At 42.2% G+C, this 27,846-nt stretch overlaps 1 protein-coding gene across 2 annotated transcripts in view; it reads left to right on the forward strand.

Annotated features, from left to right (window-relative positions):
* Nucleotides 1-27,846, forward strand: part of ADGRD2 (adhesion G protein-coupled receptor D2) — a 386,891-nt gene that overhangs the window by 62,692 nt on the left and 296,353 nt on the right. For both annotated transcript variants that reach the window (XM_069241720.1, XM_069241719.1), the window contains exon 2: nucleotides 21,365-21,436. In XM_069241720.1, coding sequence (XP_069097821.1) covers nucleotides 21,389-21,436 — 48 coding nt within the window. In that variant the 5' untranslated portion in view covers nucleotides 21,365-21,388. The remainder of the gene's footprint in view (nucleotides 1-21,364; nucleotides 21,437-27,846) is intronic.

A 27,846-nucleotide genomic window follows, 5' to 3' on the forward strand; every position in this document is an offset into this window, starting at 1 on the left:
GGAAGCTTGTTGAAATAATTCCCATGCATCTCACCTGAATCATCAAACATTAATAAGGGATTTAATTCAATGATTAAACACTGTTTTGAAGCAAAAGCCGAGTAAGACTTGCCACAGAAAAGGCCACACAACCTTATCAAAGGCTTTCTTGTGATCATTGCAGTTGCACCCCACTGCCCACTCCCTCCCATGACAGTGGCTACATCAAGCATTGTCATAGCAAGATTCATGTGACTAGTTATAGCTCAAGATGGAACAAATCCATTCTGCATGGAATCCACCCATCCTTCAATCCAAGATAAGATTATATTGGCCAGTAATTTTATGAAGGTATTACAAACCTAATTTGTAAGAGACATTAACCATTAAGAGTATGACCACACAATTGTGAATCCTTCAAATATTGTGATATGAGTTTCTTTTCATGACAAGTGTGGAGTGGTCCATGGGTCAAATGAATTAAATAATGATATTAAGAATTACATTGTCTTCCAAATACCTAGATTTTTGGATGCTATTTTAAATTCATACTTGTACTTTGTCACATCTTTTCATGTCTGCTAGTATCAATTAATTGTTGTTAGCTAAGTATGATGATATCTGAGCTGTGTCAATTTACACATCATCATTAAAAAGAGGAGATATTAATCCCAAAATATATCTGTAATAACATTTTAATTGTAGATTTCTTGACCATCCGAATCTATAGTAGCTTCAATGCTTCAACAGCTATTTTTTGTATTTGGTTCTTTAACTGTGGTGGCCAGAATTGTATCCATACTTTCACTATTTTCAAAACTCATAACACATTCTTAAGAAGAGTCCTAGTCGTAATAGATTTGTGATAAGTTTACTGAAGAGTTCTTCCTGAGCTGCCACTGATAAGTAGTTCAATATTGCAAATGCATATTCTATTTCTAACTTTAGAGTGTTGTCCTTAATTTTTTGTGCTCAAATCTTACTGTCCCCAGAAAATGTAAGTTATTATGTAGCTACCCAAACAGTTGCTTGTAAGCAGTTTCAAAGATTATAAATGCTGAAACAGTTAACACTGGTGAGCCAAATGTTAGGCAAAACAATAGTGTGAATCAAGCAAAAGTTTCCTATCACATGTCAATTTGCTTACTGAGTTAGAGATGTTAAGGTAACCGCAAAGTCTTGATACCACCAATTCCAGTCTAATATAGTTCAAGGAAGTACATTAAATGAGAAGTTGTAGTGAGTATAAAGTATAGACACGAATACATCAATTCTGGAATATGCATTTTGTGGCGATGAATACAATTTGAAAACTGATTTATTTGGACTGAGGTGTCACCAGGAGTCAACCAGCCCAAAGGTGTTCATAATATGTTGAGGTGCAGTGCAGGAGAGTCACATTTGGGAAACATTATATGGATTGGGTGAATTTCTGTTGGGCCTAATTGTTAGAGTGATATCTCCATATATGACAATAGGCCCCTCCCAGAAAGAGCTAATTAAATGTTTAAAAAATGAGGCATCATCATTGTTTAGAGCATAGTCATTATACATTGTAAGAAATTATGTTTTTTATCAGCCTATCTCTAAACTATCTACCCTGATTATCACATTTGAACTAGAGGTGTGAGAAATTTGTGCACTTTTCTTTCGCATAATGGCATGAGATTATAATAAAACTACTTGAAATTACATGTTATTACATGAAAAGCAAGCCGTCATTTTGTACTATATTTGAGATAAAAATTCATCTTCGTGTCAATTTATGGTTCAAGGGCCCATTTAAACAAAACTATGATGAACAGCAAACACTTGTGATCTGTTGTTCATGTGTGTTCACTGTCAAGTTTTACAGGAAATTGCACGGTAGACATAGATTTTGACTGTGTATGTTGTGTAATTATGCAAAGTGGTGTAATTGCATAATTTCTGGAAATTTGTGTAACAAGTATAACACAAAATTCCTGAAATTATGTGAATTATGCTGACGTAATTTAAATTTTGCCCAGGCCTAATTTTAGTTTGCAACATTTCCAAGTACTATCCTTCTGCAACAGAGCAACACTCTAATTGGAGAAAAGGTTAAGATAATTGTAAAATCCAATTGAGCAAATTTATTCAATTCAATTATTGTATAATGCTGTTCCCGAAAACAAAGAATCTCAGGGAAGATATACCACAACTATCCTTGTAATTTATGCCTCTTATAGCTTAAATCACCTTTTTTCCCCTGTTGAATCAGCATGATATCTGAATTCCAAAAATAACAAAGTTTGCCGCTGATTTAAAATCATGATCATCTTGACACTTTTCTGCAAGTTTACCCTCTTACTGCCCATCCCTTTCCCCCTATCTTCCAATAAGATTTCCCTACAGCATCCCTTCCTGCAATCCGGAGGAGTCCCTGTCAGGGGCAGAGTGAGCTTCCTAGATGAAGAGAGAGGGGGTTGCCCTGCACCCATCCTAAGATTAAAAAAACATAAGCTAAATCCATTTGCAGCTATTGAAGAACACTGTTAGTGGCCACCTGTGAATCTCCTTGTTAGAGAAGGTGTTTATACAACACAATTGTGTGGACAAAATATCATGTTGAGAATACTGAGGACAAAAATATTGTGAAAGTAAGTTTCTATAGGAGAGTAAAGTTTTACCATATTTAACTCCAATATATGATATATATATCTTCAAGGTACGTAGATGTGGAGTTAAGAATAGTGAATCTATACTTATCTATTTACACTTATCTTCTTGATATTTTGGTCCTTGATATTTTTGACACACTATTCCTTGCACACAATATTTTTGTAATCAAAATTCTATCTGACAACTTTTGAGAATTCTTTGAAGCAAAAAGCTTCCTACTCATTATCCTTTCTCGCCTCTCCATTTAAATATCACTCTATAGCTAAAAAAAATCTTTTGACCATTTCGAATAGCGATTTAACTTTCATGTCCACTGTACAGAAATGTGTTTGAAAATCGTATATGATTTTAAGTTTGACTGGCTCTTAGAAGGAGACCAAGCCCCCATAATTTGAAGAGGATGAATCATTTTCAGTATTTCCCATTGACATTTTCTGGTAGAATGGCAGAAATCACATCTGAAAAAACACTTGCATTTTCATGTTTTCATGGATTTAGTGGGTCTTGCATCCTTACAGAATAATAAAGGGAAAATAAAATTACCACTATAAAGAAGAAAAGCACATAGGTATGTTTTGCCCTGAATGCACTTTGGCTTTTCGAAGGGGAAGCAAAGCACCTGCTGTATTTGGCAATTTATATCCCAATAATTTAACAGTGAAAAGGGCACATGGAATACCTGAAATTGGTGTTGATCAACCCCTATGGCCCCCTGTGGTACCCCTGAACCCAGAGCCATGCGGTTATCCAAATATTCATTTTTTTCCCCCTGGAATTAAGGTCTTCTTTTCCTGCTCAGTTATGTGATGCTGATTGCTATTTTTGACATCTTTTAGCTTCCTGGTATGATCTTGTGGTTCCTGGATAAGCGTGCTGAGAATAGTTAATGGTTTAGAGATATTACATACAGCCGCTTGTGTTTACAAGTAGGCTGCCTTTATAGAAGCATGATCCTTTCTGTACTTTTGCCAAAAAGAACAGCTCATGTAACGACATGAGCATCAGTTTGGATGTGGCTCCTATATCCTTTCCACATGCTTTCTGACATTGTTATAACTTATCATGATTGGAGCTATTGAACCTGGAGGTTGGAGCTCTTCAGTGGTATGAGCCCATAAAAGAGGATCCTCATCGGCCTGAGAACCAAATTCAACCCGGAAAAGTTAGGCTTTAAGGGATTAGTTTCCTCTGCAGCATCTCCCCAACAAGTGGTAGGCAGCTGCTGTCTAATAACCATGTTCCCTAAATCAGTGTCTTCGTCTTCAGACTCTGCTTATATGTCCTTTCCATGTTTTGATGTCTCAGATAATGAAAAAAATAATTTGGCTTAGTCTATTGTCTTTTTATGTTCTAAATAAGCGCTCCCCCTAAGTGTGGGAGCCAAGTTCCAAGGAGGGATCCCTTCTGAACGTGCAGATCGGAAAGCATCCCATTGTACCCTTGTGGTTTATGCCCCTCCAGTGGCATTTCTTGCAGGTCCAGCCCATTAAACACTGGGCCATTTTCAGGTAGCGCTAAACTAGAAGGATTAAATATATTTTCTCAAACACTCAATTTTGAGTGTTACATCCTCTGTCACAGCTGAGCCAGTGTTTGCCAGTCTATTATTAGTGCACCTTCTTCAGTATTCCCATGCAGTGGGGCTTCAGTTAAAATCATCCAAGCCCACCCCTGCAGAGGTAGGGTTCTCACTAAGTACCAGATCAGATTCAAGAGAGCAGCAAGTTTGCTTTCATCATTTTTAAGAAGTAATTCAGACAAAGGCACCTTAGTGTTGAGGCGGCAGATGTGATAGCTACTGTGTGCAAACCCTTAATCAACAGCTGACAACCAATTTTGCTAATCCTGTCACCCTATTTCAGTTTCATTAGAAATTTGACAGTATTACATTCCTAATGGAGCAAAGAGAATGACCCAGGAAAAAAGTCCTTTTTGGTGCACTGCGACGGCCAACTCAATGGGAGACGAAGGAGGGGAAGCCGGAGCACCGGATGCGCAAGACACAGCAGACCCTGCAACGAGCTGTTGTATTTTGGTAGAGGAGCTCCTCCAGCTTTGCCACCACCAAAGGCACATTGTTTGGTGCTCCTGAGCTCTTGGTGGCTCTCAGTAGTTTTTCCAAGGGCCGCCATGTTCGCCAGCACTCCTCATGAGTTGAGTCAAGAAAATCAACAGAAGAACACTACAAAGCCCAATCTTTAAGGCCGATGAAGCAGTATGTCCTAGCCAAAGAGTCCATCCGGAGCACAGGGTGGACTGAAGATGCTTGTCTCCTTCCTTCCAGGGAGTTATCCTGTTACAAGGGTCACAATTCAGTAGCGCAAGCAGGGGGATAACTTGATCAGTAGGATTGGGCGGGGGGTTGAACTTCCGATTTCCTAACAATCACATTGGCGTATCTTGTGAAAATACATTATATGAGAAGCAGGACACGAAGGGGGTTGACGAGACAGTGCGTTAGGCGTACTTAAAACAATATTTTTCAATCTAACCAGCATTTTGTAATACATTTAAAATAGAGACAAGTGAGTGGGTGTCTGTGTGATTTTTGTCTGTATGATAATCCCATGTTAAATCCGACAGACACCACACCATACCCAACTAAAAGCATGTGTACCCAGGTATGTGCTACAGGATACATTATTTAGGGTGGGTGTAACACCCCAAACAACTCCCCTCACCCCTCCCCAGACTGAATATCAGAGCAGCACTGAACAACCAGGCAGTGCAATGTTTATACTGCCATCTCAGATCCCCTAAAGCATTGATTCCCAGCCTGTAGTACGGGGACCTCTGGGGATCCATGAAGCCTCCAAAGGGGGTCTGCGACTGCTTAGAAAATTAAATACTGCTAACATATTAGGTCCACAGCTTTCAGTAATGTCTCAGTGGGGGGTCCACAGATTCCAATAATGATTCAGTGGGGGTCCCTGGGTTCCAGTAATGGTAAAGTAGGGGTCCACAGAGGTGTAAAGGTTGGGAAACCACTGCCCTAAAGCACAGCTGCTATTCAAAACTTTTTTCTGTATTTTCGTAAGGATCAAACATTTGCACTGCATACTTGAAAGGAAATAGTGTTCTGCATTCGTAAGGTGTATTTCTAATAAGGTTCTTACATAATTATGTTAATCTGTTTCGATATGGGAGCCCTCCAGCCCTTCTATGGAGCTTCCTTCATAACTGCTTGTAATGTAGTGGCAATTACACACAGACATCAAACAGGGGAGAGAAATGAGACAAAGGAAATAGAAATGGGACTGCACTTTCCCTTTAGTTCCCCTCAGCAGTCTCCTGTCTTGTGGTAATGTAGTTTTAGACCATCTCCTTGGAGTTCATCCATCCTGCAGCATTTCCTAGTCATTGCTTGTTAACCTTATCTCATGCAGAGCATAAGAATGATTATTAGAAGACATTTGTAATTATCTTTTTGTGCTCATTACATTTAGTGGCACTAAGGTAGGCGCTATTCTCAGTACAGGCAGCAGGCACAATGAAGCCGGTTGTCTTTTCTAGACGGTCAAGTGCTTATTTCATACTTGTTTGACTAGTTTCATTCCTGTGCGAAAATAGAAAATACCTAACAATGTGCAAGGTACAATCCCACGCGGTATACGCGTTATATTTCGTGTTTAGATGCACAGCAGAGACCTTGATCTCTTGTCACATCCCTTTCTCTGCCACTTTCTATACAGTTAGGCTGCTAATTTCATTTGCATCTAAAGGTATAATTTTTCACTAAATGTGTTATTATCAGCGTTGTGCACTGAAACAAAGAGGCCCATTTTCATATAAAAGCCGCTATTGTGAGTGAGGAAGAAATGTGGGTGAAAAGTCGTCTACCGCAAGGTATTGCCACACACTGTTCTCCCTTTCATGTCAAGTCAAGTATTTACTTTATTTCGGTTTATAAACGACCAATAAAAGTACAGCACAAATAAATAATGATAATATGTACAATGAAATCATGCGAGGACCAGTCGCTTATACTATAAAAAAATCCAAAGTATAAAACATGCCTTTCTATTTACAAATGCAAAACCGAGAGTAATCGCAATGGAGAACAATCAGCTGTCGTTCTTGCTAACTAATATATTTCTAAATTACAAGGTAAAATAGGAAGGTTTTTAAAGTGCACCTGCATCCATATGAGACATAGAGTACATATATTAGGCATTTGATTTTTTTAAAACTAGAGCATATAGGCTGGCAGAGTGCGATGACTAGCAACTTGAGGCGGGGCTTTTTTGGCGCTAGTTGTAAATTTTGGAGAATGCAGCAAAGATTGAAGCCATCCCTATCTATCATCAATCCTAGGGTTACATGCTTGTGATATAGATCCTCTATCCTCTAAAAATTGATTACAAAAAGCTCAAACAGGGTCGGACTGGCCGTACCGGGCATCGGGCGTTGCTCCGGGGGGCTGGAATGGTCGGGGGCCTTTTTTGTACAGTGGTGCAGAGTTGCTTGTATATCCAACAGTTTTCTGGCAAAAATAGAAGTGCCAACATTACTCCGGTGGTTAATGCACCTGCTGGAGAGAGAACGAGGTTTTGTCTAGTGGCAGTTTTGACTCATCTAAGGGGGCCCAGAGGCTTAGAATGCCTGCTGCACATAATGTTCACTATGCAATCACAGCACAGTATTTTATGTGAATAGCTCAGTGGGATACTGCTTTTGTCACAGAGCTCCTTTTGTTACTGTGCAAATCATAAATTATATCAATAATCTAGCAAAGTAAGGTATGAACTGCCACCAAAGAGCTGCATGCAGTCTGCATGGTACAGGTTAGAAAGTTATATTTGTTCTCTGTCTTTAACCCCTTCACTGCCAGACCTTTTCCCCTCCTGGTCCGAGCCTTTTTTGGCTATTTGGGGCAGTTCGCGCTTAGGCCCTCATAACTTTTTGTCCACATATACTATCCATCCCAAATTTGCGTCCTTTTTTTCCAACATCCTAGGGATTCTACAGGTACCCAGACTTTGTGGGTTCCCCTGGAGGAGACCAAGAAATTAGCCAAAATACAGCAAACATTTTGTTTTTTTCAAAAAAATTGGAAAAAGGGCTGCAGAAGAAGGCTTGTGGTTTTTCACCTGAAAATGGCATCAACAAAGGGTTTGTGGTGCTAAAATCACCATCTTCCCAGCTTTCAGGAACAGGGAGACTTGAATCAGAAAGCCACCTTTTTCAACACAATTTCAGCATTTTACTGGGACATACCCTCTTTTTGACAATTTTTTGTGCTTTCAGCCTCCTTCCAGTTAGTGACAGAAATGGGTGTGAAACTAATGCTGGATCCCGGAAAGCTAAACATTTAAAAAAAAAAATAGACAAAATTCTGAATTCAGCAAGGGGTCATTTGTGTGGATCATACAAGGTTTTCCTACAGAAAATAACAGCTTAAATAAACAAATATTGAAATTGAGGTTGAAAAAAACCAACAATTTTTCTCCACGTTTGACTCTGTGACTTTTTCCTGCGATGTCAGATTTTTTAAAGCAATATACCGTTACGTCTGCTGGACTCCTCTGGTTGTGGGGCTACATAGGGCTTGTAGGTTCATTAAGAACCCTGGTACCCAGAGCCAATAAATGAGCTGCACCTTGCAATGGGTTTTCATTCTATACCATACAATTAATTTGCTGAAATATAAAGACTGAAAAATAGGTATCAAGAAAACCTTTGTATTGCAGTGGTTTTTGGCACATCTCTGAATTCTGGGGTGCCTATACTAGCATGTGAATTACAGAGCATTTCTTAAATAGACTTTTTTACACACTGTCCTACATTTGAAAGGACAAATGTAGGGAAAGACAAGGGGCAATAACACTTGTTTTCCTATTCTGTGTTCCCCCAAATCTCCTGATACAAATGGTACCTCACTTGTGTGGGTAGGCCTAATGCTCACGACAGGAAACGCAACATGGACACATCACATTTTTACATTGAAATCTGACGTGTTTTTTGCAAAGTGTCTAGCTGTGGATTTTGGCCTCTAGCTCAGCCGGCACCTAGGGAAACCTATCAAACCTGTGCATTTTTTAAAAACTAGACACCTAGGGGAATCCAAGATGGAGTGACTTGTGGGGCTTGCACCAGGTTCTGTTACTCAGAATCCTTTGCAAACCTCAAAATTGGCCCAAAAAAACTTTTTCCTCACATTTCGGTAACAAAGTTCTGGAATCTAGGAGGAGCCACAAATGTCCTTCCACCCAGCGCTCCCCCAAGTCTCAAGATAAAAATGGTACCTCACTTGTGAGGGTAGGTCTAGTGCTCGTGACAGGAAATGCCCCAAAACACAAAATGGACACATCAAAATTATCAAATACAAAACTACCTGTTTTTGTGGGGGGGGGGGCACCTGCGTTTTTGGTCCTGGGCTCAGCAGACATACAGCGAAACCTACCAAACCCAGACATCTCTGAAAACTAGACACCCGAAGAGTCCACGGAGGTGTGACTTGCGTGGATCCTCCGTGTTTTCTTACCCAGAATCCTCAGCAATCCTCAAATTTACCTAAAAAATCAAATTTTCTCCCACATTTCTGTGTGGGATCACCGCACTGGGACAAATTTCCTACCACCCAACGTTACCCTCAGTCTTCCGGTAAAAATGATACCTCACTTGTGTAGGTGGGCCAAGTGCCTGTGACAGGGAAGAGCCAAAAACATGTCAAAATTGAGGGGGAACCAAAGTGGGTACAAAGGGGCAGTTTGAAAAAAAAACACATGTTTAGGCTGACAAGTGGGGCAATATTTTTATCAGTATAGATGAGACAATCCTGGGTGGTAGGAATTTTGTGGATTCCTACAGATTCCGGAAGGTTCCATCACAAAAATGTGGGAAAAATGTGTTATTTCCAGCAAAGTTGGTGGTTTGCAGGGCATTGTGGGTAAGAAAACGGTGCGGGGTGCACATGAAACACACCAACTTGGACTCACCCAGAAGTTTAGTTTTCAGATGTGTCTGGGCCTTGTGGATTTATCTACATGGCAGAGTCCAAAACGTGCAGCCCTCACTATTCCAAGTGGAACGATTTTGGGAGTTAGCTAAGCTCTCATGGGACAAATGTAAAACCAAAACCCAAAATAATCAAATGTCCTCTTGCTTGCCATGGGATAAGATGTTTTAGTGTGCTGGGGGAGAGCTGAAAGACTGTTACCCCCTTCAGTTGGGGTGGGGGCATAACCATACCCAATACTGGTTGATAGCCACCACCACACTATTTTTTTTAATTCCCTGGCATCTAGTAGACTTTTTACCCCCCCCCCCCGGGTGTGGATCGGGGATAATTGCCCCATCTGCCCACTGGTGGGCAGAACAACTTTAGCCCCATTTATTTGGGGTGGGGGTATGGCCATACCCCCACCCTCTTATTTTAAAAAATAAATCTTCCCTGTCCTGGTCTCTGGTGGGCTTTCTGATGCCCTGGGGGCATATGGGCCTTCCAAAAATAGGCCAATCTGCCCCCAAGGGGGGCAGATATGGCCAACAGTAATGTGCCCCCATGGGGAGTGACCCTTGCCCAAGGGGCTTCCCCCCCAACAAAACACACACATACAAACACACACCAATCCCTAGTGCCTAAGTGGTTTCTGCCTCCCAGGGGCAGGTCAGCCTAATAGAATTAGGCCCGATCTGCCCCCAAGGGGAGCAGATATGGCCTAAAATAAATTTGCTCCCCCAGGGGAGCAACCATTGCCTAAGGAGTTGCTCCCCTTGCGTGAAATTGGCGCAAAATAAAAATCCCTGGTGCCTAGTGGTTTCTGCCCCCCTTGTGGGCAGAGCGGCCTAATAAAAATATGCTGATCTGCCCCCAAGGGGGGAAGCAATGGTCTAAAATAAATTTGCCACCCCACCCCCATGGAGAACGACCCTTGCCTAAGGGGTCTCTCCCCTCAGGTGAAATTGACGTAAAAAAATAAATATCCCTGGTGTTGAGTGGTTTCTGCCCCTTTTGGGGGCAGATTGGCCTAATAGAAATAGGCTGATCTGCCCCCAAGGGGGGCAGAAATGGCCTAAATACAATTTTTCCCCCAGGGGAGAGACCCTTGCCTAAGGGGTTGTTCCCCATAGGGCAGATCGGCCTAATTATAATAGGCCAATCTGCCTCCGTGGGGGCAGAAAAGGCCTACAAATATTTTTCCCCCTGGGGATCGGCCCTTGCCCAAGGTGCCGCTCCCCTTATAAATTAAAAACAATTCCCTGGTGTCTAGTGTTCGGTCTAATTATAATAGGCTGATCTGCCCCCATGGAGGGCACAAATGGCCTAAAATAAATTGCCCCCCTGGGGAGTGGCCCTTGCACAAAGGGCTGCTCCCTCATTCAATTAAAAAAAAAAAAAAACTCCCTGGTGTCTAGTGGGCATTTCTGCTGCCCGATCGCATCGCGATCGGGCAGCAGAAATGCTGAGAGAGACATGAAAGGAGAGGAAAAGCCTTTCCTCTCCTTTCATGCCTCTCTCGCCCCCTCAACGTGATTGGAGGAGAAATGTTTCGATAGAGAGAAAGGCAGCTTGGCGGCCACATTTTGGGCTAACTGGAGTCTTCTGACATCTGACCTGTTGGTACCCAGGTACAAGATGTTACAGTAGTCTAACTGAGACAGAATTACTGCCTGGATGATGGTTTGTCTGCTGCTAAAGTCAAAGAGACCCAGAATGGGTTTGAGACTTCTCAAGAAACCAAAACATGTGCCTGCTACCGCTTTGGCTTGAGCCTCAAAAGTCAAGGAGGTGTCCATGACGACTCCAAGATTTCTTATAGAAGCTTTGGGAATGGGGGGATGCCCAAGGAAAGGGGCCCACCAGTGATCGCCCCAAGAGTGGGCATCTTTTCCCAGTAGGAGGATATCAACTTTATTCACATTCAGGTGAAGACAATTAGCAATCATCCAATCTGCAACTGCCAACATTCCTTTTTGAAAATTAGACCCGTCAAGCGTAGGGTTATCCGTAAAGGGGATCACCAGCTAAGTGTGTCATCAGCATAGGATAATATTGGAATCCGTGTGGATTTAATAATCTGTGCCTACGGTTGGATATAGATATTGAACAAAGTGGGACTCGTTGAAGAGCCCCGAGGAACTCCGGGGGGGCAGAAAGGGGCACAGTGTGTGATTGAGAGCTTTGCATCTGCAAAATTACCTGGAAGAAGTGTTTAGATAGAAAAGAAACAAACCAAGGCAGTGCTGCACCATTTATACCAATGTTTTGTAAGCGCTGAAGTAAAAAATTTTATGAGACATCGTATCAAAAGTGGCACAGACATTCATGAAGGGCACTACTTAGTTGTTCAGTTACTGCGAGAAGCGCAGATTCGGTACTGTGCCTTGGCCTCCAGCCATTCTGGGAAATATCCAGGGTAAGGTTATCATCCAGGAACTTGGTCAGGATAGCATAGACCTTTGTGAGAAACGGAAGTAGAGAAATAGGACGAACGTTTTCTGGCTTGGAGGCATCCAAGGAAGGTTGAGAGGGAGGGAGTGAGTGAGAGAGAGATATATGTAATTTAAAGTTCTCCAACACCCTACGCTGCTAAGAGAGGTGCTATAAACCAAAGGAAATACGTGTGAGAGAAGGACTATGGACAGATGACAGGCACTATTAGAGGGTGATGGTGAGGGAATCATTTAAGAACCCCAGGTCATCATTTACTATGCTTTTAAAACTAACACAATTGAATATATAATGAAAAATGTGTTGTAGAATGCACCTTTTTGCCATTTTCTCCCAAATTGTCTTGCGGGTGAGAACCCCCCCATTCCCAGGCTTCATTGTAGTGGTAATGCTCACTCGCTATGCAGCCTATAGGGGTTAGATTGACAGAATTTGCCACAGCTGCTTCGGGTTCACAAAGTCCGTCCCTGCATAGGGGTCAGCTATGTAAATCAATGATGAAGTTGGGGTACTGTAGTAAACCATTTCCTAGAAATTTTGAGCTTAATAAATGTTGCATAAGCCTGTGTAGAGCAAGTTCAAGGAAAGGGAACAACAATTATGTTTGTTCAACCCCGACTAGTTATCTAGCCTCTTATCATGTTGCCTTAATTTCACTTTCCATGCCCAGTTTAAGAACCTGGATGTAGGAAAGACAACTTTCTCCTTTGCATCACATCTCAGGAGCCTTTGTGCAACTCAAGAAATGCCGAATGCCTAGCCTGCTTAAGGGAGCAATCCACCTTCTTCTTAGAGTCAGATAGCCAGGGCAGAAAAATAAGAAATGCTCTTCTTTCTCAAGTACTGAATAGCAGAAGGCACAATAGGATTACAAGATAGTGACCTTAACCCATCTAGCTATGAATGTTTTAAGGGGTAGGTTGCCAGTTCTAAATCATATGTATACATTTTTTGAATGACTGGGCCTGATCCTGACCAGATATGTCTCGAAACTGGGCATGCATTTATGGAGAAGGCATTTTGCAAAAGGCCCTCATCTCTTTGAACGTTCCATTACTTGTATGGCATGTGGTCCAAGTAGATGCTATTCACCCTAGTGGATGTGGCTTTTTCCTTTGTCGTGGGTGTCTGCCATAGTACCTCCATTTTAATGGATACACAGAAATGTTTGATCGAGCTGAGCCAGAAAGTGACTTAACTTTTGTCTAGCTCAAAAAGTTAGATCAGAGCCTCACAGTAAGAAGCCAGTTCCACTGTTGTCCATATTCGTACCCAGGACTTTAATGATTTTAAAATTACCACTAGATCCGCACTGTTCAGTGCTAAGTCAAAACAGATGGGTAGCAAGGGAGTGTTCATTGGCAGGCTAATCATTGACCCAATACATTTGTTTTCTGCTGAGACCAAGGCAGTATGGTCAGTGCTGCCCCATACCTCTTATCTGTAAGTTGATCAGGCAAGGGCGTTGCCCTAGGGACTTCTAAAACTGGCAAACCTGTTCTATTGTAAATGACTTTGAATTTTCCTATGCCAGCAGTTGCCCGATGTTGCAGTATAGCCCTGCTTTTCTCTATCTGCGGAGACTGTGATAAATTGTCAGCGAGTCTGATGCACATGTACTCAAAGCGTTTTACTTGTTTGATTGGTACATCTTCCACCGTCATCTTACCTGTAAAGGATCGATTGGGTTTTATCACCATGAATTTGGATTTCCCGGCACTTATCTCAAGGCCTCTGGATACACAAAAGGAGGGAAACTTGGAGATCCATTGGAGTTCTGGAGAGCAGCAGTGTGACATCTGGGAACATAAGTACCAAAGTGCTGATGCCCGCAAATTCCGGAGCATCATGGTTCCTGCAATCCACCCTCTTCACCACTTGTAGATTTATAGGCTGAATAGGGGCCAGGACGCAACCCTGCCTTACTCTGCGCTTAATTGAAATTCTATATGTAAGATCACCATCAGTGCGCCATCTTATTTGCACGTAGGTTGCTACATTTAGGGTTATTAAGATTCTCAATAGTCAAGGATTCCATTGTTTCCTAACACTTTCCAAAGGTTTCCTTTGTGGTATGGTCAATGGTGGCCCTCATGTCCATGAAGGTCATATATAAATGGTCCAGCTCCAAGGCAACATATTTCCAACATATTGTTTTGAAGCGGAACACCTGGTATAACATAATGACCTTGCCTCTGAACCCCGCCTGGAAGTCTGTGAGGATATTATGGTCTGCAATCCATTCCAAAAGTCTAGAAAGGATCCACCTGAAAAATACTTTTTGACTAATATCAAGAATGCTGATGGGCCTGAAATAAGTAGGAATGTCCTGTCTCCCCTTCTTGGGGATATGGACAATAATTGCTTCTCTTCAACAGGGGGGAATTGCTTCCCCACTCAGGATGACGTTTCTGAGAGTATTTAAATAGGGGACCCAAATTGAAAGTTTGGAGAGATACAGGTCCCCAGGGATGCCATCTGTGTCAGCTGCTTTCTCCCTCTTTATGTGGCATAGAGCTTGTTCTGTCTCATCCAACCCGAATTCCAGTGGCTTTTCTACACTTTTATCTGTTTGAGAGCCTACATGCACACATCTAGTCCAATCTTTGTGGGCATTGCATCTTCTCCCCTCTCCTCATATAATGTAGAGAAGTGGATCACCCACATCTATGGGTGCACAGCTGAATCTGGCTGGCAGAAGCAGCCGGTAAGTACAAATTTGACGGGGGCGGGAGTGGGGAGGTCCACACACCCATGCATTCACATGCAGACACGCACACACACACACATTCACAATATTCACTCTCAAATATAGATACATTAGTACATACAGGCACGCACCTAACAGTCATTGAAAACAATACTTACCTGCTGCAACTCTCTGCAAGAGAAGCCTCGGTGGTGCCAGGAGGGTTGGGCCTGCTGCCTCTCCTCATTGGCTGACCTTAGGTCAGCCAATGAGGAGAGGCGGCAGTCCCTACCTCGTCACAGAGTAGGATGGGGTCAGAGAGACTGCTGACCCCACGCGCTCTCCGATGAGGTGTCAGTGATAAAAGCTCGACCCTGGGGACTTGAGGGCTTAAACCTGAAGTGCCCAGATACAAGGCTATCACTGATGTTCTCCCTCATTAGGAGGGGGAGGGCCTGAGGTCCTTTGCTGAGCTGAGGAGGTCAATCGCACAGGATGTGACATCCTCAGCAAAGCAAATTCAGGAGCCTGCACATTTAGCGCATGTCTTGCTCCTGGCTGCCTGATCTGAAAATAGAGTGTCTGTCAGGCTGAATTTTGCTCAGCCTGACAGACACTCTTTATGTCCAAAAGATTCTGGGGCGTGGCCCCTCTTCCCTTAAAGACTGGCTGTTGCTGCTGGCTGGGATTCTACATGCCGGCTCCCATTGACTATAGTTTTCCAAAATGCCCTTGTGTTCTCGTTTTGGAGTGCCTTCATCAGATCATCCCACTGGGCTTCCTCCCATGGTTTTCTACTGGCACACAAAGAGGCCCTGCTTCGTTTTCTCACAGCTGTTATTTTCCTTTTATCACCCATTTTAATTGCGCCGAGTAGTGCTGCTTTAGCTAGACTACACCCGCTGGAAAACCAGCCAAAGTGTCTGTCCTGGGTTTAGCCCTTCAGCCCCTCCCTAGTGAAATATTGCTTTAATTGACCCGATAGTTTGCAATGAGGACTGACAAAATTTATCAAGTTTTTGTCAATTTGTTGATCTGGTCCAAGAATTTCCACATAAGTTTGATAATTGTGGCCATGAGTGTGTTGTTTCTGCAAGCCACAGCCCAGTTAACATTCCTTTGGCTGTTTGTGCTCATGATAGCATTTGTGGTTGCATTATGTGTCGGGTGTAAGTCAGCGAAGGGATTATGATGATTTTGGCCACTTAGGACATTGTGGCCACTGTCCATTCTTAACGCTACTTCTATATAAACGCATGTAAGGCCATAGTTTAATGCTGAAGAAGATGTTACTGATGTTACCTGTATAGGGGCCCTTTGGTTTCAAAGAGATGTCAGTCTGTTCGACCATTCGCAGCCCTTAGCCGTAGGTAGCTATGGTATCAATAATTTGTTTGCCCACTTTTGTCTGCCTGTAGTTTAAACGATGGCTAGAGAAGGCAACCCCCACACTTCATCCTCTTCATGAGCCAGGGAAGATAAAAGTACCCCTGGCCCAACTATGGTATTACAGCCATCTGCAATTATTTTAGGCCACGTGGGGTTTAGTTGGTTGAGCATATTAGCAAGAGGTCAGTGGTACCAAGCTGCAAATTGTCTGGGAGTGAGGGTATGTAGGGTTTGATAATTGCAATGTGTATAAATGTATTAGGGCTACTAAGAGATACAAAAATGCCCAATAGGTCTTTGCTATCAGTTACTACTGTCTTTGCCCTGCTAAATAGCCATATTAACAAACCTCCAGAGGTTCTTCCTACCTTAGATGGTACAGCATCATACAAAGAAGGAAGATACCCTGTCTGAACACTGGTTCTATAGCCCATGTCTTCTGCAGTAGCACAATATGGTGTTGATCAATAAATGTGCCCCATTTGGGATCATTCTTTTGGCTTTTGGCTCCACTACGTTCCAGGACCGTAATTATATGGTAGCATCTCTATGGGTACTTAATCCCAGCAGAGGTTGGATGAAGTTTCCAAGGTGTACAGCCTCTTCCACTTTTTTCAATAAGCCAGCTGAGGACGGGTGAACCTTTTTCTTGGTGCCCATAGCTTCCACCTCAGGATGGACTTTATGTGATGAGGTTGATGATTCCATAGGCTGTGCTCCTAATTCCTTATTATATTTACAAGAGTCAGTCTACATTTGAAAGGTTAGTAGAACGAGCAGCAATTTTCCTCCTGTTCGGAGTTAAAACCTTGCAGCGGGGAATAACTGTGTACACCGGGATGTATTGTGTGGAATTCTGCAAGGGATTTCCAATTCCGTGGAGTTTAACACACACAGAGGAAAGGCGAGGGTGCTGGCTGGCTGGATAGAAGAATTGCATGATCATCCCCTATGCCTTGTGTGAGGATCAGGGGCCAGGGACTGCACATCAGGGCTGGTTGCCTTGCAGCCCTTTCCCAATGCAATTTTCTTGGACAGATATACTGGCTGATAACATTTGGTCTGGTGGTCCTGCACTAGGAAAATTCAGGAGCAGGATCACTGGATCAATTGTGTGAAATGGAATCCCACATTAAAATCCCACTCTACACAATACTGTTTTCAAAAACGGCATTCATAGAATTAACATTGTCCTTTATTCTTTGTGTACATATTTCATCTTTTCTTGTTTTCTGTGTTCACAGAAGATGATGATGATTATTATTATTAACATTAGCATTATTATTATTGCTATTATTAGCATTAGTAATATTAAACACAAACACAACTAATTGTGCATCTTATTAAAATCATGTAAAATCTTTATAACTGACATACAAAGGCAGTGGCTAAGAAATAAGGTAAAACTACTTTCACCTAAATTCTTAAAGTCATTGAGACATGGTTCAAAATGTACTCAGCGCTTTGCAATATAAATCACTGAGGTGGTCATTATGAGTTTAGCGGTCCTAGGACCGCCACGGTGGTGATGGCAATCGCACCACCACCAGCGGCCCAGTGGAGAAGGCCGCCATATTATGAACATTGCGGTGTTCCCAACAGAACACTGCCATACACACACCACACCGCACACACACTCCACCGCCACTGTCAAACACATCCACACACAGCACCACTGAGTTACACAACGACAACACCATCACAACCACACAAATGCATTGGCAGAGAAGCATACCTCACACCTTCACAGGAAAACACATACTGGCAGCAACACGTAACAACAGCACACAACCAATGCAAACAATAACACTGCCAAACAATGTGTCAGATCACACGCCACGTCCACTCAACACACAAGGTACATCACAGATGCATCACAACACACACACCACTACCACACAATGCCACACAACACCAACACAACACATCACAACAATTCCATAGCACAACTCACCCACACAACTCATGCTGCTACACAAACACATGACATACACAGAAGACATACACCAAATTGCACATATACAACAAATACATGTGGAAGGAAAGGCAGGACAAGTTTGTAACCCTCAACACCAACGCTTCACTGGTGCAGATATAAAAAATATATGTAATATGATGTCCAAAAAATTATGTACAACATGGGCCTGATGGCCAATCCAATTGTTGATAGTGCCCCAGGCACACTGGACAATGTCTCTGGACCCAACTTGACTCCTGATTGCGAAGTGGCCTCCACATGGCAGGGGCATCAATGGAGCAGGCAGGCACCTCAGGGGTGATGGGGTGCTGAGGTGGGGGCTTAGGTTTGAGAGGGGGGTCCTTTGGTTCGGGTTTGGGGGGGTTGTTGTGCGCAAGGGTAGGGTGTTTGGGGCTTGATAGGGTGTGGGGGTGCTTAGTTTGGTGTGTTGTGGTGTTTGTGTGCATTGTGATGTGTGTATTGTGTTGATGGTGCAGGTGTGTGGTGTGTACTGCATGTGAAGTGTATATGTGCCTATGGTGTATCAGAAGTAAGTGATGGGTCTGTGGGTCCTTGCTGTCTGTCCGGGGTCGTAGTTGCAAAGTATTGTGGGTTGTGGGGGTGTGTGTTTTATAGAGGTGTGTGTGGGTGTGTGTAGTGTAGGTATGTGTGTCAGGTGTGGGGTATTCATACTGTCCAATGTGGGGTTGGGTTCTGGTGGAGGTGATATTTTCACCGTGGCAGTTCACACCGTCAATGGTTTTCCACCATGCAATGACCGATGTGATGATTTGTGGGTCATAATATGGAGGGCGGGATGTTGCCTGCGTGGCGGGGCTGGTGGTGGTACTGCATCTTTCCCACCCTTGGTCGGCCTAGTGGTGTTGGATTTGTGGCTGTTTATGGGCGGTCTTCAGTATGTGACTCGTAATACGGCAGTCGGGATAACCACATCACTGGCGATATTTTGGTAGCCACCACCATGGCGGTCTTCATTTGAAACCGCCAAACTCGTAATGAGGGCCTGAGTCAGTTTTTAACACCATGGTGGGGAAAGTTTAAATCTTGCAAACATCAATGTTATTGCAAATGATCCAACATCATGAGCAAATTAGGGCAGGCTCCAGCAGGAGGGAGAGATAGCGAGCTTTTCCTAAGGATTGGCAGTTGCTCCCAACATGCAGAATATTGGGACATTTTCTGCTGCCTGGTGGAGCAATTGACATTCCTTTGAGGTCCCCATCACCCTCAAAGTCGCCGTGGAGCAAATGCTTGTGATGCATTACATTGTTCACTATTGAACCACAAGCATTTGCTCCACGGACAGTGGTTAAGCAGCCAGCGCCTGTTTAGTGCGCTTAAACCCTCACTTGTTTTTTGAAACCTCATTTCTATTGAGATAGCTGATATTCCCTCTTCCGCAAGTGCGCGTCTCATTCCCAGGATGTGTTTCTATTACTCACAATACAAATTATGCCAGCAGTATACTGGCATCTAGATCTCCTGACCTGCTTGAAAATCCAATGTAATAATGTTTCCTTTGAAGATAAAGGCAAAGCTATGCACTAAGGGCCATAAGTACTTTGCCGCACTGTTCTGCTCCATTGGGGAAGGGCAGAAATGTGCTGTATCTATAAGTTACAGTGCCTTTTTGTCCTCTCCCCCTGCACTGGCGCACAAATTGCTGCCATGCGCCAACACAGGCACCCATGGTGCAAGGGTGCCTGCGTTGTGGGGGGTAATTGTTTTTTTGCAGGCAGGGCCACCTTCCTGCACAAAAACAATCAATGGAGGCGATTTCCTCCTTTTATGTGTGATGCAGAACGCAGCACATTTCGAATGAGGAAAAAACAGGGAGAGATAAAGATATTTCTTCCTGTTGCGTCACTCTTACGCCACCCCTGGGGTGGCATAGGCTTTTGACGCATTCCCAGGTTTACAAAACCTTGCAAATCTGGGAATGTGTCAAAATCCATGGACGTTGCATGGGAACACCCACGCAACACCGATGGAAAGGCCTACCTGACGCAAAGTAACCTTACTCCATAGCTACAAGACCATGTAAAGCCAAGCAAAGTGGCTTTGCATGGCCTTGTAGATATGGGTGTGCAGCCTGCGCCGCCAGCGCAACACAAAAGGTGACGCACCCACGGGGCGGCCACTTGTAAATATGGGCCTAAATAAGAGCAGACTAGGAACGTTCTGGGTATTGTTGAAACCACTTTTAGTTGTGAGCAATTTGCTTCCAATCCTTTTAAGATTCACTTTGTCCTGGCTTTAGTCTCATAGTTTATATGCAATTCCATTCACTCCAATGTGTTCAGCCTCATTGAATTTAAATTTCCCAGTTTTCACATGGTCATCGATGTAGTACTGTGTTAGTGTGCATGTTAGATCTTTGTTTTTTAATGCGCTGGAATATGCGTGAATTTTAAGTATGCTTAGTTCACATGTTGTACGTCCAATTTAGAAAACTTCATATGGGTATTCGAAAATATGTAATTGTACAGACAATCTGAACCGTTAGTTGGTATTTTATTGATTTGTTACAGCAGAAAGCCCCCAATTTGCTTTTTTTGCATGGAGCACTTAATTATCTTAGCAAGGTACAAGAGCCTTGTGGCTTAGGGAGATCCATGTTTGTATGTGTTCTTCCTTTTGACGTTTTGAGGGATGTGTAATATTTTGAAGTTCTAGCTCATATCCTTCCACACCATTATATGATCTGTAAATGTGCCCAAAATAGTATTTATTGAACTGCTTTACCTCTGTGCTCTGTTCTCACAAGATGCGCTCTGTCTCAAACCATCTCTTGAACTGGAAAGCAGAAAGGCATTTCAAGTGAAACAACTGAATACATTAATTTTAGAATAGATTTGATCATCCTCAAGATCAGATTTCCTATTTTGTATAGGTTTGATAAGTGTGTGTACAGAAGAAATTGCTAATAATTTGAATGGAGTACAAACTTCTCACATCTATCCTTACCAATCCATTTGCCTTTTGGCACGAGATTTGGTTCACATTATCATAATATCTTTGTTTTCTTGGGTATACAAAAGCAGCTTAGGCACTAGTGGGTTCGTGTTAATATCTATGACCTGTAAGGTTTCTGTCATCTTGATATATTAAGGCTTCAGATTCTCAAATCTCCACTTTGAAATAATGTCCTGATTATTAGTTAATGAAATTGTATATTGCCCCAACAAGGATATTCCATTTTGCTATGGTTAGCATAAACCATTTAAATTGAAAAAAAACAACATTGTATATATATTTTTTTGCTTCTCTAATTTGTTTTTTAATCTTTCAGATTAAAAATTCATCACTCCACAAAATGCATTGGCAACATACTAAATCATCCTGCTGGCTTCACTGCTTTCTGGTAAAGTAGAACTTTTATGACTGTAAATGCCAGACTCTGTGACTTTTGAAACATTTATTCATTGATTTTAAGAACTTGTGAATTGAGACAACTATCATTCTGCAGTTTGATTTTACAATTCATTTTTTGTCTCCTTCCTGATGATTATGAACCATAGGAAGGACAGTTAGTGACTGCAATCTCAACATGTAGGATCTTCAACTGGTCATCTTACCCCGACCAATTTTCTTTAACCCCTATAAATAACAATGCAGTATTTACACACAAACATCATACAATTTTACAAAGCAACAAGGTAACACTTATTGTTCTTTATGAATTTGAGGTTGTTTGTGAACATTATGCACGCATGTATGTAGTATTTGGTATGACCTCAAAGTCTCTCCCTCGCTTTAATTCAGTACATATGAGGCATCCCTGCCTCACCTAGACACAATCACACTGCAATTTAACCAATAAAAGCCCCTCCCCACCATTCCTTCTATTTTGTTTATGTCTTTCCCTGTCCTGTACACGCTGTCAGCAGTGCTGAGGCCTCGCTGGCCAATGCAGCAACTTGTGGAATCCTGTGATGAATTTCTCGGTTTGGTGGGGCTCTTCAGTGCGTCCCTTTGACTGTGCTCCCTGGAGGAGCTGCAGCGGAGCAGCAGACGCCTGGAGTCGCGATGCATTCCCTGATGAGGTCAGGCAGATTCTATGTGGCTGGAAGTGCTCTTCCGGGTTAAGGAACACTTTCTGCAGGGCTCTGAGTGTCCTGTTGAGAAAGAGTGGTGCTACCCAAACAAGGGCAGTGGTGGTAAGCTCCTCTGTGGAGGACATTTTAGACTGTTTTTGGTCTTCTGTGTTTTGTATTTGATTGAGAGGAAAGTTTCTTATTCTCATTGGATGGTCTGTGGTATATAGGGACAAATAGGCTGCAGTTATGCCTGAGTAATTATATTTCAGGAGACATCAGGGTGTTGGTTGCTATTGTGTAGCAGCATATCTGGAAAACATCAGGCAAAGAGGAAGCATATTATCAATTCCTTATCTTTAGATGAAGGGGGCCTATTCCAGCAAAACAGCTTATAAGAATGGGAATACGGCTGGTTCTTGTTCACCTCTTATGGCTCACACAGAAGTTCAGGGCATGATTGAGGAGGCTGTAACAAAAGGTTGGCCAAGCCTAAATCACATCATAGTAAGTCTTCACGAAAGAAAGAGAACTGGAATTCCTCTTCTTCTGATTCAGGCAAACCCTCAACTTCACTGAGAAAGTATCTAGGGAGAGAGGAAATATGGAATACTTAGTCACTTGTGCACCAAAATCTGGGTTTACCTCCCTTTCGAGTGGATGAGGATGGACAGAACCTATTTCTACAGTATGTCAGACCTTCCAATATGGCACTGCTTTTCAAGGAGCAATTAAAGAAATGGTGATGGGTCAATGGAAGCAAGTGGATAAGGTCAATGTGCCATTATTTCTTTAAAAGCTATATATGTTGGAGTGTGATGATCTTCCACATCATGTTAAAGTGGATGCAGTTTCTGCCAAATTGATTGGCAAGACTTCCATCAATCCAGAGTATTGTGCCGCTTCTGATACCTTGGATAAAAAGGAAGAGGCAGGGTTATGGTAGATGCCAGAAAACCTAGCATTGGAAAACAGTTTGTATTCTGCTTGTATGGCTCAGTCACTCATTAAAGACTGTGATTCTCTGTCACTGGCTATTCGGGAGAGGCAGGAATGTTCGGAGCTCTTGGCTTGCATTGATCAACAATCAAGTTTGTCAACTGATATTTCCTCAGATATGATGACTGCAGCTGCAGTGTCTTCTGGAGCTGTGATTGCGGCAAGACGTAACTTGTGGATGAGAGACTGAAAAATGTTGGCTGTTGGGGAAACAGCACTAATCAAGAATCTATTCCAGGGCAAAATGTTCTTCGGAGATCAATTAGATTCTATGATCTCTAAAGCTTTTAATGATCCAAAACATACACTTTCATACCCATATAATGTTCTGGAACAAGAGAGTGAAATCATCTTTCTGCTGAGACTTTGTGCCTCATTATGAGTGTGGCAGTCTGAGGACTGATACACTTGTGTTAACGGTTTGACCACCGCACTACGGGCGGTCCAACTGCCCAAATACTACTTTGGTGGGCAGACCCACCTAAAGACCACCATCCCCACCAGGATCCTAGATCCCAATGGGGCGATGGTGGTCGGGCTTGTAACCAGCCATGGCGGTGCTGAGCTCAAGTCTAAACTCAAGTCTAAACCACTGCAAGGTCTGCCCTTCATAGACGCACACCTTCTCAGTCTCCAGGGAAAGGTTTTGTTACCACCTCTCGGAAAGAGTCTGACTCATATTTCGGGGCTAATAAGTCACAAGTCTTCAAGAGCGGAGTTGTCGCTCAGGGTTCAGAGGGATCTTACTTCCATGATCTTCCTGGTCCTATGGGCTTGGTTCCTTCTCCACAAACTAGTTTCCTGGCTTTTGACAAACTGGGATCCAAGTTCTCAGAATCTAATGCACAGAAACCCAGTGACTCAGCAGATGATAGACAATTTGGCATGATGGATGTGCATAGAAAGCCTTCTGAAATTAGTTCAACTGAATCCTCCAGATCACATCATAATTAGATCAGATGCCAGTCTTTCAGGTTGAGGAGGATGGGGAGACTCCATTCAGGTGAAGAGATTTCAGTCTCACAGGGATGCTCGGAGATTCTCAAATTAGACAGAATTCAATGCAGTGAGGTGAGCTTTTCTGTCCTTACTGAATGTTTGTGGGCCTATTTAAAAAAGTGAACTTACACATGTAGATTTACTACTACTTAATTCACTCTTACACTTTTGAGTAACTTTACTACTTTGAGCTATCACAAAATCCTAGTGTAAAGTTACTCCAAAAGTGTAGACTTACATACGTTGCCCGCTTCTCCCCCAAAACAGGGGATGGTGCAAAATTTACTAGTGTAAAGTTACTTCTGCCAAAAGGCGCAGTAGTAAGTCCAGCACCACACATGGTGAACTACTGATACTGCAACAAATAATGGAGGTAGGGACTTTAAAAAACCATTAGGAAATAATGTTAAATTAAGTTCAACTATTTTGACTTTTAAAATATTTATATTTATATTTCAAATTAATTTAATGTTGAAAAACCTAAACATAATTAAAAATATATTATTATAAAACACTATAATAACCTTTATTTTAATTTAAAAATAACTAACTTCAATTTGTAATTGTTAATAAATAAATATGAACATATTTAAAAAACAAGGTTAATTTAAATTATTTATTTTTCCTGTAATTTGCCATTGGGAGATCTTTGCCAAATTGGTGGATATGTCTCTATGGTAAAGTGAAGGGTAAAGTAAAAAACTTGAAAGAAAAGCACGTAAGATATTTTCTGTTAAATATTATTGCAAACAATTTCAAATAAAAGCTACTGCATTAATAACTTACTTTACATTTAAAATGTAATTATTTTGAAGATATTGCACTTAATTTAAATTATTTTTCTGAAGCTTAAATTAAAAAAACAAATCCAAACAAAAATAAATGTGTAAATAACTTCTGAAAGTGATGTATAGTACTCTCAATAATGCTTTATATATTTATACAAATGAGATGAACTCTTTAGAAATCTCAACAGGCGTGAATGGAAATTGAAAAACTTAACTTGTTAAAAAACAAAGAAATGAAAAATAACAAATGTTTCCTTCACATCACAGTGAAAGGAAAATCTATTGTTGCTGTATCTGAGGGCTCAGTAGACTAATGTATGTCCTGCTGGAATCTGTGTTAGAGTGCAGAGTCACAGGTTCAAGTCCAAAGGGTCCACTGAGACTTTCATCCTTCAGAGGTCTATAAATTAGTTCCATTCTGTCTGGTACCAATAAATGTCTGTTATTTCAGTAAGCCCCAAAATACCCCTGTGAGGTGAAGAAGCACTTAAAAAAAACACGTTATGTTATCATGCAGAAACAAATACCACAATGCAATTTAAAAACAAAATATAAAAATAAAAAAAAATCCAGCATTTTACAATGGGGGTAATAGACAGAATGTATCCTTTTCAATTTCATGTGAAATGTTTTGCCCACCCTTGCTGTTCTGAATGAATAAGGACATTATTTGCACTTGAGTGTGTGCCCCCACCCTTATTGAGTGATTTTGTAAGAATATTCAGGAGGGGTCCCCGACATGCAACATGAATAGAAGGAGAGGAAGGTCTTTGATGACCACTCCTCACATTGTCCTCTATCGTGCTTGCATGTCCAGGCAAGTATAGCGCAGTTCCTAACAACTTCTTCCTGGTACATTCCCCCAGAAAGGTTTTATGTCCCAAGAGATCCACTTATTCCATCTTATGAAGATTAGATACATGTCTGGATTGGACTTTGAACCCTTGCTGTCTTGTTCTTGGTTGTGGAAAAGGTGATTGACTCTTGTGCTTTCTTCTGTTGTCCTGGAAAACTGGAAAAGATGGGCTTTAGTTCTTGATACGGACCTTGAGTCACTTTATTTTTCAAAGACTCTACAGTCTTTGTGTGGGTGAAGGGTATGCTGTCAGTATGACTTAAGCTGAGGTTGGGAACTAGGCAGGGTGCCTGCTCTGCTTAATGCTGGTTGCTCTGTCTCTTGATCTTCTCGCCTGTTGGATCAGGACACAGGTGCTGTTTAGGGAACTTTGAAGGCTGACGGGAGTGAGGCAGCAACATAACTTCATTATGGCCCTCATTACGACTTTGGCGGTCTTTTTACAGTGCTGGCGCTCTTCCGACCACCATATAATGAGTACTGTAGGATTTCCGCCACATTTTCCACCAGGGTTTTCGTGGTGGTGCTACCTCCGCGGAAACCCTGATGGAAAGCCGACTCTTATTACCGCCGGCCGTCTTCATTGGACCGCTGGGTCAGAGATGCTAATCTCCGGCCCTGCTGTCCAACCGCCCTAGTGGTACAAGTGGGATGTGGCGGGTTGGCAGAGGCCAACCCGCCACACTCATAATGTTGCTGTCTTCACTGCCAGCCTGTCGGGGGTGAAACCACCACCCTGGCTCTGGTGGTCAGAAGACCGCCACGGTCATACTGAGGGCCTATATGTTGACACCATTTTTTTACATGCAGTGGAATATGATTCCTAGGCTTTTCCAGATTTAAGTGATGTAGTCTACATTTTGGACAACATATAAATTGGATGAAGTTTTTTTAACTTCAGATAGGATAAAGTGAGATACTGAGAGGTTCTGATACCTGGGGTTAGAGAGAAAGCTCAATCCTAGGAGTAAATTTGCAATCTCTACTTTATGGCTTCTGTGCTGATGTCCTTCACTGGTGAAACTAGTGAATTAGGATGAGCTTCCTAACTTCTCTTATGTTTAAGGCTCTGACTTACAGTGCAGATCAATGTATAAAAAACAGAATACATGAGAGAAATTTGAGCTTGACGTTGGTAAGAAAGAGCATCCCACTCGGGAAGGGCACCGCTGAGGCCAGGGAGGTCTCCATACTGGCCAGTCTCCGGCTAATCCAATTTAAAATTCCCCATCGGCCCTACAACTTTTGGAATAGTCTGGATGACTTAGGTTTTCTGCCTGATTTGGTGTGTCACAAATGTTCCAGGGAGAAGGGCACATTTCTTCATGCTATTTGGGAATCTACTGATACTCATGATTTTGTTTGAGAGGTGGGAGCAGAGATATCCACAATATTGGGGAGGGGTATGTCTCCAAACCTTGACCACTCTGTTTAGTCTTCCAGGAATAGTGGATGACACATAATTTCTTGTATATTTTCCTCTTGGGACTTTTGGTGGACCACTGGACATTGCAAGGCTCTGGGGCATTGACTGGTGCTTCACCTATAAGAGGATGGTTTATGATGGATGTGGTGTCAGGATTTCGAAACCCTGGCAAGACTTTATCAATTTAAAACACAGTGATGGGGCCCAGCTTGGTGTTCCTTATCACATGGGGGTGGATACGCTCAACAGAGACGCCTTGTGATTAACAGCTCTCCACCTTAAGGTTCTTTGTTCATCATTGTAGGTCTGTGTTCACACAAATTGTTAATAAATGACAACTACTTTCCTCAGCCTATGTAGATGATAAGACTTCACTTTTAATTCACACCGGAGTGGTAGGTGTTCTGCTTAGTAAAAGTCATAAAAAAATTAACAGCACATTACATTTTAAGTCTATACAAAAGCTGTCAGGTGTCAAAACGAGAGAATAAAAGTTGATGTCTGGTTTCATTGTACATTTATTGGCAGCAGCATCTGTTGGATTGGTTGCCTTTCATTTCCAATCCATATGTAATATAGAGTTTATATTTTTCCCAAAATTAAAATGGTCCAATATGTGCCTTATGACAATGTACAGTATGTGCATTGGAATGCTTTGCCCTTAACTCT

The sequence above is a fragment of the Pleurodeles waltl genome, chromosome 6, assembly GCF_031143425.1.
Source record: "Pleurodeles waltl isolate 20211129_DDA chromosome 6, aPleWal1.hap1.20221129, whole genome shotgun sequence".
Classification (NCBI taxonomy): domain Eukaryota; kingdom Metazoa; phylum Chordata; class Amphibia; order Caudata; family Salamandridae; genus Pleurodeles; species Pleurodeles waltl.